The sequence below is a fragment of the Chanodichthys erythropterus genome, chromosome 17 (assembly GCF_024489055.1).
Source record: "Chanodichthys erythropterus isolate Z2021 chromosome 17, ASM2448905v1, whole genome shotgun sequence".
NCBI lineage: Eukaryota > Metazoa > Chordata > Actinopteri > Cypriniformes > Xenocyprididae > Chanodichthys > Chanodichthys erythropterus.
The window spans coordinates 26703732-26715673 of record NC_090237.1 but is presented as its reverse complement, the minus strand read 5'-3'; the positions used below and the strand labels follow the sequence as shown (position 1 = coordinate 26715673).

General features: G+C 41.2%; 1 protein-coding gene across 3 annotated transcripts in view; it reads left to right on the top strand.

The window, feature by feature from the left end:
• The first annotated feature begins 880 nt into the window (after positions 1 to 880).
• The window catches only part of irs1 (insulin receptor substrate 1), a 45231-nt gene continuing 34169 nt past the window's right edge, over positions 881 to 11942 (top strand). Inside the window, exons 1-3 of one of the 3 annotated variants that reach the window (XM_067366318.1) lie at positions 881 to 1028; positions 1111 to 4800; positions 8697 to 8759. In XM_067366318.1, coding sequence (XP_067222419.1) covers positions 1506 to 4800; positions 8697 to 8759 — 3358 coding nt within the window. In that variant the 5' untranslated portion in view covers positions 881 to 1028; positions 1111 to 1505. Of the gene's footprint in view, positions 4801 to 8696; positions 8760 to 11942 lie in introns of all 3 variants that reach the window. The other 2 variants (XM_067366319.1, XM_067366320.1) reach the window with 2 other exon arrangements.

The window sequence follows — 11942 nt, the reverse complement described above, 5'->3', positions numbered from 1 at the left end:
CGTAGATGCAGAATTTCCTTTGCTCTGTAATTAATCAGTTTTTTATTCATTCAAAACTACTTGAAATTATTTTTACAGAATTTAATATTAAATATAGATAAGACACGAAATAAAATACCCTTGTCAAGAAGTCTGTACTATGGCTACTATAATTTGAATCAACCATAAAGGAACCTAATCCTAATAAAAACCTTTTTAGACTTGTCAGTTTTCAGTTCATCCAGTTGATTCTTTGAAGCCATTATCATTTAGCTAAACTGTAAAAACAAAATATTATTCTATAATTCTGTGAAGCGGCCAATTATCAGATTTTCAAGCAGCTGAAAGGAAACCACATACTTTTCATTACACTGCACATTACTATGCTACTTTACTATAATTAATCCCATAATAATAACAATAACAATGTGTACTTCAATAATAATAACAATACCAATGTGTACTTCACTTCAATTACACAAGTACATATTGTTCATTTGTCACTATACATGTAAATAGACCGTAACATGAACATTGCAAAGTATGACCGACTTTCCATTTTACAATAGTGTGTTTATAAATAACGGCAGCGCATAGTTACATGGCGTCTTTTCAACACTGCCTCTAAATAAAAACTTTATAGAGGTGTTCAGCTCGTGAATGAATCGGTGTTTTGAACGAATCTTTTAAGTGAACGAATCATTCTCCTCATAGACTGTTGTGTATATGTTTGAAACATCAGCTAATGAATCTTTTCAGTGAAGATTCGATTCAATGAGATGAATCAAAAATCCCCACCATTTGAATCACATGTCTCTCACAGCCCCCTAGGATGATTGACATTAGAACTCTCCAATCAGCGAGCTCAGTTGCAAAATAGGCGGGATTCTTAGTTGTATCGTAACAAGCTAGGCTACAACCCCCCCAGTCTCAACTCCTCCATACAAACATACACGAGCGGTGCCTTGTTTTGGTCTGTTACTGCTTCACAAAATAGAAAACTCAGCGACTTTTGGAGGAACTTATGCAGCTGTTATGAAGCTGACTCGGTACGTTTCCGTTGTAAATAACGGTCAGATGCATACTTTGCGCTCGTGCTTTGTTTAATTGCACTTTTGGGATTTTTTGCAGACAGCGCTTTGATCTCCGGGGTAAATGGGGTCGTCGTACGCTGCTGACTGCGCTTGTTTTGATAATGCATTCGGATCTCCGGACTGAAAAGGACACTGTTTTGTAACTTTCACTGTTTTGTATTTTTGTACATCATAAACTTGGTGCTTTCCGGTACTTGCAATATTCTTTGAGGATGCCTGATGGATTATTTAAAGTTAGTTTTAACAATGTAATGCTGCTGAAGAAACTGTTATAATTGAAGCTTTTGTCGGTACGCACAAAAGTGGCTTGTTTGAGTGCTATTTTTCTATTTTTTACTCAATGGAAACCCAGCGTTCACATTTGACGAAGATTACATGCAAAACGCTTTGACTTTCAATCCTGCAATTTTTCTGTAAATTATTTTTTATACCATGGCAAGCCCGACCACGGAGCAAGGATGTTTTTCGGATGTGAAAAAGGTGGGTTATTTAAGGAAACCCAAAAGCATGCACAAAAGGTTTTTTGTACTGAGGGCGGCGAGCGCCTCCGGACCGTCCCGACTGGAGTACTACGAAAACGAGAAGAAGTGGAGACACAAGTCTGGAGCACCGAAAAGGTCCGTTCCGCTGGAGAGCTGCTTTAACATCAACAAAAGAGCGGATTCTAAAAACAAACATCTCGTCGCGCTTTACACCAAGGATGAGTACTTTGCCATCGCTGCTGACAGCGAGTTAGAGCAGGAGTCATGGTATCAAGCCCTGGTTGATCTTCATAACAGAGGTAAAGTCCACGAAACTGCCTCGGGCCGCGGAATTGGCGAGGATAATTACGGCGAAGCCACGCCGGGACCTGCCTTCAAAGAGGTTTGGCAGGTTATTTTGAAACCAAAGGGTCTGGGTCACATAAAAAACTTGATTGGCGTTTACAGATTATGCCTCACTAATAAGACTATCAGTTTTGTGAAACTCAATTCAGATGCGGCCGCAGTGGTTCTGCAGTTGATGAACATTAGAAGATGTGGTCACTCTGAAAATTTCTTTTTCATTGAAGTTGGGAGATCTGCTGTGACTGGACCCGGGGAGTTTTGGATGCAAGTTGATGACTCCGTCGTGGCTCAGAACATGCATGAAACTATATTAGAAGCCATGAAAGCCATGAGTGAGGAGTTCAGACCCCGCAGCAAAAGTCAGTCATCTTCCAACTGCTCGAACCCCATCTCAGTGCCTGTCAGGAGGCATCATCACAATAATCCTCCCCCCAGTCAGGTTGGCTTAGGCAGGCGTTCTCGGGCCGAGAGCGTGACAGCCACTTCTCCTGTTAGACCCGGCAAACACAGCCATTCATTCAGAGTGAGAGCGTCCAGTGATGGGGAGGGCACCATGTCCAGGCCGGCGTCCGTTGATGGGAGTCCAAGCAGTCCGAGCACATCCCGACTTCAATCGCAGCGACACAAGGGTGGATCCAGACTTCACCCTCCGCTCAATCACAGCAGATCAATCCCCACGCCCACCTCGCGGTGCTCCCCTTCAGCCATCAGCCCCGTCAGCCTGTCTTCCAGCAGCACCAGCGGCCACGGATCCACGTCTGACTGCCTCTTTCCGCGCCGCTCTAGCGCCTCCATATCTGGATCTCCGAGTGATGGCGGATTTATTTCCTCTGATGAATACGGATCTAGCCCCTGCGACTTTCGAAGCTCCTTCCGTAGCGTGACTCCGGACTCGCTTGGCCACACGCCGCCTGCTAGGGAGGAGGAGATAAACAACTACATCTGCATGGCCAAGCCCGGTTCACTTCCTGGCACCGGGAGTCAATCGCGAAGCCAATCCAGAGGAACGCCATCGAGACTAGAGGAGCCCGAGCTGGAAAAATGTTTCCGGAAACGAACGCATTCTTCTGGTGCATCGCCGCCAACTCCGTGCCATCAAAAGACTCCCTCACAGTCGTCTTCCGCATCGCTGGAGGAGTATACCGTAATGATGCCGGCATACCCACGAAGCCGCACTGCGTCGTCGTCATCGTCAACGCACAGGCACTCATTCATGCCTACCCATTCATACCCAGAGGAAGGTATCGATACGTCACAAGCAAAAGACCACAGTGGACCAGATCACAAAGATGACGGCTACATGCCCATGCTGCCGGGCGTTGCACCTGCGACCCCAACAGTGAAAAATGGTGACTACATGCCCATGAGTCCAAAAAGTGTTTCTGCACCACAGCAAATTATCAACCCCCGGCAACACTCGCATGTTGACTCCAATGGTTACATGATGATGTCACCAAGTGGCAGCTGCTCTCCAGATGGCACAACAAACTATGGCAAGATCTGGACTAATGGCATCAACCCTAAGCTCTCCATGGAGAGTATGGAAGGTAAAGTGTCATCTTGTGGAGACTACATAAACATGTCCCCGGCTAGTTGTTCAACGACTAGTACGCCTCCAGACTGCTTTTTCAACCCTGTAGAAGATCCTCCCAGGCCAATGTATGCTTACTTCTCTTTGCCCCGCTCCTTCAAACACGCCAACAGGAAGCAGGACCAGAGCCCTCTTCGTATATCACTGGGCTCCAACCGATTGCCGTACGCAGACTCTTCCTCATCTTCGGCGAGCAGCGACAGCTTGGGTGGTCAAGGCAACTCGCAGCAATCTGCTGTCAAACCCAAAAGGTCAGAGGGCAACAGTAGGCTGACACGGCCGACGCGGCTGTCATTGGATGCTAGCAAAGCAAGTACTCTCCCACGAACACGTGAGAGTCCCTTCCCCGCAGAGCCCAAAAGTCCTGGGGAGTATGTCAACATTGAGTTCAACGACAAGCCGTTTTCAGCAAGCTTAGCATCGCTGTTCCCACCTGTGTTTTCTGGAAGTGATGCTGAGGCCCCATCAGACCTTTCATCATCTGAGTACATGAACATGCAGCCGGGGTCACAGGCCAGGCGGTTGTGCCCAGAAATGCAGATTTCCACTTCCTGTTCAGATTATGCCATCATCAACCCATCAAACTCTAAATCCTCCCCTCCGCTGCCCTGTGAGAGCATATGTGACCGTGACTACATCAGCATGCAGTTAGCATCCTGCACTAGCTTTCCTAATACACAAATGATGCTGATGACCGAGGCCTTGCCAGATGCGGATGCCCCTCCTTGTTCTGTATCACCCAATCATGGCGTGACTGCATTAAGCGGTGCCCCAGGAAGACCAGCTCTGATGGGCTCTTTGTCAGGTCTTAGTGCATTCACACGGGTTAACTCCACTTCCGGGTGGAACCAGGGGGCTAAAGTAATCCGGGCTGACCCACAGGGTCGACGGAGACACAGTTCAGAGACTTTTGCCTCCACGACACCAAGAGGCTCAGTTGACACATCAGCTACCTGTCAGTCAGGTGATGTAAAGCGCCACAGCTCCGCCTCTTTCGAGAATGTATGGTTAAGACCTGGTGAGGCCTCTGCTGCTTCTACCGCTCCTCCTGCATCTACAGTAACCAACGGACGAAGGGAAAACACTTCAGGCCCAATTCCCACGTTAACAAACCATGACCAGAACGGCCTGAACTACATTGATCTGGATCTAGTGCAGAACGGAGAGCAGCATATTCCAGACTGGAATGCGTTCCAATCTCGGCCAGTGGAGCTGGGAGCCGTGGAAGGTATAGAAGAGCTCAGTGCCTACGCCAGTATAAACTTCCAGAAATCAGATGAGACCAGAGGGAATCTCACACGCAGAGAAGGTAAGACCAAGTGTTTGTTTAAGAATAGTTATCAAAGGAGCATCTGAGAATGTTGTGTTCTTAACAATTGGCATATGTGAGAGATAAAGTTATCATTCCTGTCTAGAACATTTAATAGGTAATATGCATATCATGTTATTATTTATAAAACAGCCCCCATTTATCTGTGTAGTTTGAGTCTTTGGTGGAAAATCCCTTTCTGAAATCTTAGTAGAGAGCTGAGGGGGGTTTAGTTTCCCTCCCACTGATGACTGGGCCTCTTCAGGCTGATAAATGGACATATTTGTGAATGGAGGCAGAAAGGGTTAGCATGTCTACACTTGTTCATGATGCGACAAAAGGAAAAAACAGCACATATATGAAATTGTGAGTCACTAAGCAGCTTATAGTTTGTCTTTTTCCTGAATGGAAGTTTACTTAGTGTGTGAGTCAACTCTTCAGATATGTCTTTGATAATAATCAAGGGCTGTAAGAAGTCTTCAGAGCTGCCACTACTGTGCATTCTCCACTTTGTCCAAGGGTTTGTGTGTCATGCCTGGCTGACTCTGTATCATCGTTGTTTTAGTTTATTTACTTGCCCTCCAGTGAGTGTAGGGTTTTCCACCTTCTTGGCCTTCCTTTACTTCTCTCCATTTTTCCCAAATGGGAAATGTTGTGTGTGTGTGTGTGTGTGTATATCCTCCAAATGATTGCATATTGGGTTTATGACAATGCTATCACATACAACTATTATTAAAAGTATGATTATTATTTTTGATTTAATCAATTTCAGCACAGATGTTCAGTATGGTATAAACCTAGGTTGATACTAACAACTGCACTAAAATACAGGTGAAGATATATTTATAGACAATAATAAATGCTCATATTTATTAAGCATATTTATAACAATTTGTATGCCCACATAGAATTACTGCATAGACATTGTTATTCCTGTTCTTATTTGTTCACGCAACCAATTTAATGAAGATTGAATTAATGATAAATGATAATTAAACTAATAGCATTGCTTATTTATTTATTTGCAATAAAAAGCACATTATTGATTCACCCAGTAATAAAAATTGTCATTTACTCACTCTTTTGTCATTCCAAACCTGTATCAATTTTTTTGAAAAAGTTTGTGGGGAAAAAAAAAAACTATTTTGTGAAAGTCAGTGGGGTCCAAAACACTGAGATATTGTTCGTATTTTCTTTTGTGTTGCGCAGAAGATGGAAAGTCAAGATTTGAAACGACATAAGGATGAGTAAGTGATGACAGAATTATAATTTTTTTTGTTCAGTTTAGTGAATTTGCCTTGGTTTGTTCTATGGAAGCAGTTGTTTTGATGGGGTGAGAACCTGTACCCATGCTTGCTTGACTTGGTTTGGGTGCTTTGTGTGTGTGTTGTGATAGAGTGCACAGGGGCTTCAGTGTTGCGTAACCATTTTGTTTTTTTACTCTAGGAAGCCCTATGTGTCTGTTTGTGTGTATTTTAGTAAAACCCCCTGTGTTTCTCTGGAGACTAGAGTTGTGATGATTTTAACACAGCAGCAATAAATGCAACACGGTGAACATCATCTGCAGGAAATAGAAACGCCTCTTCTTACTCTGTAACCAGTATGATTTTAGTCTAGCCCTGAATGTTTTTTGCCTGGAACTATTCAGGACTTTAGTGAAAATGAGAAAGGAATTAAGTATATGTTAGTTGTTTAAACTTAGTACAGTGCTGTCACTGTTCGCCGTACGGGGTGCTGACTGCTAAAATCACTCTCTTGCTCTCTCTTTCCTCATAAACACAGACACACACACACACACACAGAGACCACGTGACTGATGAACGCAGTCAGTGCCGTAGCATAGACCGTAAAAGTGCAGTGCAGACCGGACAGTGCAAATTTCATCGAAATTTTGTCGAATTGACTGGAGTAGCTCTGGTGGACAACAGTGACTGGATCTAAAACCTTCAGATGACACACAGCTCATATCTCCGTCACTGTAAGTTACCGAAAGCGAAACACGGTAGACATGCATTTGTGCAGCACAGAGCTGCTCTCTCACACTGTATGACGTGACGGACATCTAGTTGTTAAGTCTGGTTCCGTTTACCCAGTGCAGGTTTTCCGAGAATACAGTTGTGAGTCCTGAAAATTTACTGGTGTGAGTTTGGTTATAGAATGCGGTTAAATAACTTAACTGAGTGTGAAAGAAACCGTATTAAGGACTCAAATACAGAATGACAAGTGTATTCTGTTGCTGTGTGAATTTGGTCTTAGAAAGGTCACACATTTGTCACCTTTTTCATCCCTGATGAGTTTGCATCTCTGGGAAAGGAGAATTTAATTGAGGCAAATCAAGAGGTGTGTAATGCCTCCTCAACACCCCTGATGTCTTGGGTTCAGCCTCTTAGAAAGTCCACTGTTCGGCAGGTTGTCTGTCTTAACCTCCAGTTCTTAATTTCATCTGCACATGTTCTGCCCATGGTGTGCTCCTGTGTGGCTCTGCGCCAATGACACCCATCTCTATGGTAACGCTGTTGCCACACTGCTTTTTTCCCCATGTCACAGTGGATTATGGGGCCACAGGCTGAGACGCCGGGGGCTTCAGAAAGCCGCATTACGATTGGGCAGTCATGGGGTGGGGTGGGGTGACAGAGTTCTTTGGTGGGTTTGGTCAGAGTGAGACGATTAGAAGCCCAGCCCACCTCAGCCCACCGTGATGGGGGTCACCCTGCAGACTGCCTTCTTGTCCTCTTACCCCTCTTGCACCGTTTCAACCACGTTTTCCTTTTTGTTGTTTTCCCCTCCCATTCTTGCATCCTTTAAGAGATTTGAAATGCCAAGCATTGTGCAGCAGCCTGACCAGTTAGAGGCGGAGCTCTGGGATCAGATCAGAGGGAAATCATGGGTATTCAGGGTAGAACCAAAGCATCAGTTTAGGATGAATCCAGGTAGTTGTTTCAAGTTGAAATCAGGTTATTGTTTATTTGTCATTAAAAATTTGAAGCTATACATATATAGTTCTTACTGGCCCCAAGCTTTTGAACGGTAGTGTACAATGTTACAAAAGCTTTCTATTTCAGATGAATGTTGTTCTTTTGAACTTTATATTCATCAAATAATCCTGGAAAAAAAATGTACACACCTGTAATAAATGTTTCTTGAGCAGCAAATCATCATATTCGCATGATTTCTGAAGGATCATGTGATCAAGTGTGAATTACATGTTCAAATAGAATACAGCCATTTTAAATTGTAATGATATTTCACAATATTAGTTTTTTTAATCAAATAAATTGTTTTTGAAAGATATTATTCTCACCAAGGCTGCGTTTTAAAAAACAAAAAAACAGTAAAAACAGTAGCATTTTGAAATATTATTACAATTGAAAATAGCTGTTTTTTATTTTAATATATTTTAAAGAATTTTGTAACAACATAAGTCTTTAGTCAACGTAAATGATATTTTAATGTTTCATCTTCAACCAAAATCCTAATTTCTCAATATGCATCTTTCCTCAATAAATTATACATTTTGAGGTGTCATTATTCATGTGCAGCACATCAAAAAAATTTCCTAACCCCCAAGTATGAGCAATAGTAATAGTACATTTTGCATTATTAATGTTAACTATTTATTGAGCATTCATTTAAATTACGAATGCTTATGGAAAGCTCTAGTTGATGCGTGAGCAAAGATGGTTCAGGCAGGAAGCAGGTTCATAAAAATGGCTAAACTAGAGATCACTGTCAAGGTCATAGTGGGATGAGGTTGGCAGGTCTAGTGCTTTGTTCTTTGATGAGATCCTTGGAATGCGTGTGAACGGGGAAATGAGAGGTGTGTGTGTGTGTGTGTGTGTGTGTGTGAGAAGCTTCAGGGTTGGAATGTAACAGCAGCTTTTGTGCCTGTTTTACAGAGCCGCTTGTTAAAGTCGACACAGGCAGAGATATGGAGGGATGGAGAGGAAGTAAAGAGAGAGGTAGGAAGGGGCACACAGCAGGAGAAGGAGAGGGAAATAAGGAGGGTTTAAGAGATTAACTGATCAAGGCTGTGTATAAGAGGAACCAGAAATTCTCCAATCAGTGTTTCATGCAGAGTGACCCATCTATATCCATATAGCACATAGGATTTGTTTTTCCTTTTGAAGTGTTTTAAGGCAGCAAGTAAAATGTTTGCTTAATAAAGGTAACCTATTCCTTTCAGCCCTCAGATCATTTTGGAGTGAGAACTCTCATGTGCATTCATACAAATTGTGTTTTTAGTATCCAAGGTCAACATTTAGTATATGCTCAGAGCACATTATGCCTCCAGAAATGACACGCATCCAAGTAATGTGAAATGCAAGGATTTCAGTTCTTTATTTGTAATATTTGAAGTAATCTATAATAGTTCTGTCTAATTTCATCGTGTTTTGTCTTATATCTATCTATATTGTCAAAAGTTTGGAAACATTACCATTTTTTTAAAAAGAAGTCTCTTCTGCTCACCAAGGCTGGACTTATTTAATAAAAAATATATAAAAAAAAATATTACAATTTAAAATTTTCTATTTTAATACATTTAAAAATGTAATTTATTCCTGTGATTTTCAAAGGTGAATTTTCAGAAATCATTTAATATGTGAAGACATTTATAATGCTACTAAAGTTTTAAATTCAATAAAGGCTTTAATAAATGTAATATATAAATTCAAATAAATGCTGTTCATCGAACTTTCTATAAGAAGCAGAGCTGTTTTCAACATTGATAATAATAATAATAATAATAATAATAATAATAATAATAATAATAATAATTAAAGCTGCAAACAGCGATGAAAGGGCCCTCGCAGCCGGGCTCACCGCTACCCAATTGGCCTCAGGAAAAAAGCGAACAGTGTGCGACATGCATGTGAGTGAGTCAATACAGGAGAATTATGGCAAAATCATGTAAAAGTGCCACACTTCCTGCTGCCAACAGGTGGCGCTATAGCTAACTGAATATTGTCATATAGATGTCTTTAGACTCTTATCACACGTGTGAAGTTTGGGGCAGATCAGACATAGTATGCCTGAGTTACAACAGCTTCCTCTTTCATGGCGAAACATCAGACTTTGTCAGTCCGCCACAGACACGCCCTTCAACGAAAACTCAAGATCTTTGATATTTAACATCTCAAAGGCTTTTAGATTAGACTGGCCATATATGATGTGCTTCTGTTTTAATCCCTATAAGGAGTTAATCACAGTGTAAAACATGTAATTTCCTGTTGCCCCCTGGTGGCGCTATTACTGTAACTGAATATTGTCATAGAGTCCTGACCTGAAGACATCTATAATAAAACATGTGAAGTTTGGGGCAGATAAGACATTGTATGCCCGAGTTACAACAACTTCCTGTTTCATGGCGAAACATTGAACTTTGCCAGGCCGCCACGGACACGCCCTTCAGCGAAAACTCTAGATCTTCGCAATTTAACGTCTCAAAGGCCTTTAGATTAGACTGACCAAATATGATGTTGATCTGATTAAAGCTCTAGGAGGAGTTCGTTAAAGTACAACATGTGGAAATGGCAAAAACTGCCAAAATTTTGTAGAGAAAATTCAAAATATCTCACTTCCTGTTGGGTTTACAAACTTTGCACCCAGGGGCTTTTTTGTAGGTATTGGGCTGTTACATCTGTCCGAATTTCATAACTGTACGTGAAACGTAGCACGAAGGGCGCTTAATTGAAATTTTGTTGGTGGCGCTATCGAGCCATTTTGCTACACCTAATTCTGAAACCCATATCAGATGTAAATTTTCACCACTTCTGACATGTGTGCAAAGTTTCATGAGTTTTTGAGAACGTTTAGGCCCTCAAAAATGAGATTCATTTTGGAGAAGAAGAATAATTGGCTGAACAATTCCAATAGGGTCCTCACACCATCGGTGCTCGGGCCCTAATAAATGTTTCTTGAGCATCAAATCAGCATTTTAGAATGATTTCTGAAGGATCATGTGACACTGAAGACTGGAGTAACAATGCTGAAAATTCAGCTTTGATCACAGGAATAAATTTATATTTTAAAATATATTATAGTTTAATTGGTAATATTTCCCAATATTACTGTTTTTACTGTATTTTTGATAAAGTCTTCAAATAATAAATGCAGCCTGGGTGAGCATAAAAGACTTCTTTAAAAATGACAGTTCATGCTGTTCCAAACATGTATGACTTTTTCACAAAAGGTGATCTTAAAGGGTTAGTTCACCCAAAAATGAAAATCATTAATTACTCCCCCTCATGTCGTTCCACACCCGTAAAACACAAATTAAGATATTATGGATCAAATCCGATGGCTCAGTTAGGCTTCTATTGATAGCAAGATAATTAACACTTTCAGATGGCCAGAAAGCTGCTAAAGACATATTTAAAACAGTTCATGTGACTACAGTGGTTTAACCTTAATGTTATGAAGCGACAAGAATACTTTTTGTGCACCAAAAAACAAAATAATGACTTTATTCAACAATATCTATTGATGGGCGATTTCAAAACACTGCTTCATGAAGCTTTGAAGCTTTTGTTTCGAATCAGTGTATCAAACTGCCAAAGTCATGTGAACCATTGAAATTTCAAAACACTTATGACGTAACGAAGCCTTGTTTACTGAAATAACATGACTTTGGCACTCCGAAACACTGATTCAAAACAAAAGATTTGCAAAGCTTCAAGAAGCAGTGTTTTGAAATCGCCCATCTCTAGATATTGAGATATCTACTGGGCATTGAAAGTGTTAATTATCTTGCTGGCAATGGAGGCCTCACTGAGCCATCGGATTTTTCAAAAATATCTTAATTTGTGTTCGGAAGATGAATGAAGGCCTTACAGGTGTGGAACGACATGATTGTGAGTAATGACAGAATTTTCATTTTTGGGTGAACTAACCCTTTAAGAATATTTATGTAGTTGTTTTCTATACATCAGCAGTGGACAGTGGCTGTCAGTATCTGTTACAGCTACAAACGCTAATTCCGTTTAATGTCATTGATGTGCATACATGTGCACCATATTATGTGTCTATGAATATACAGAACCAGAGTTACATTTTCAGTAAATAAACTACTTAAAACTGCTTAACGTTTCTTTACACAAAGCTATCATTTGGCTTCATAAGACTTGAAATTCACGCATGTTTAA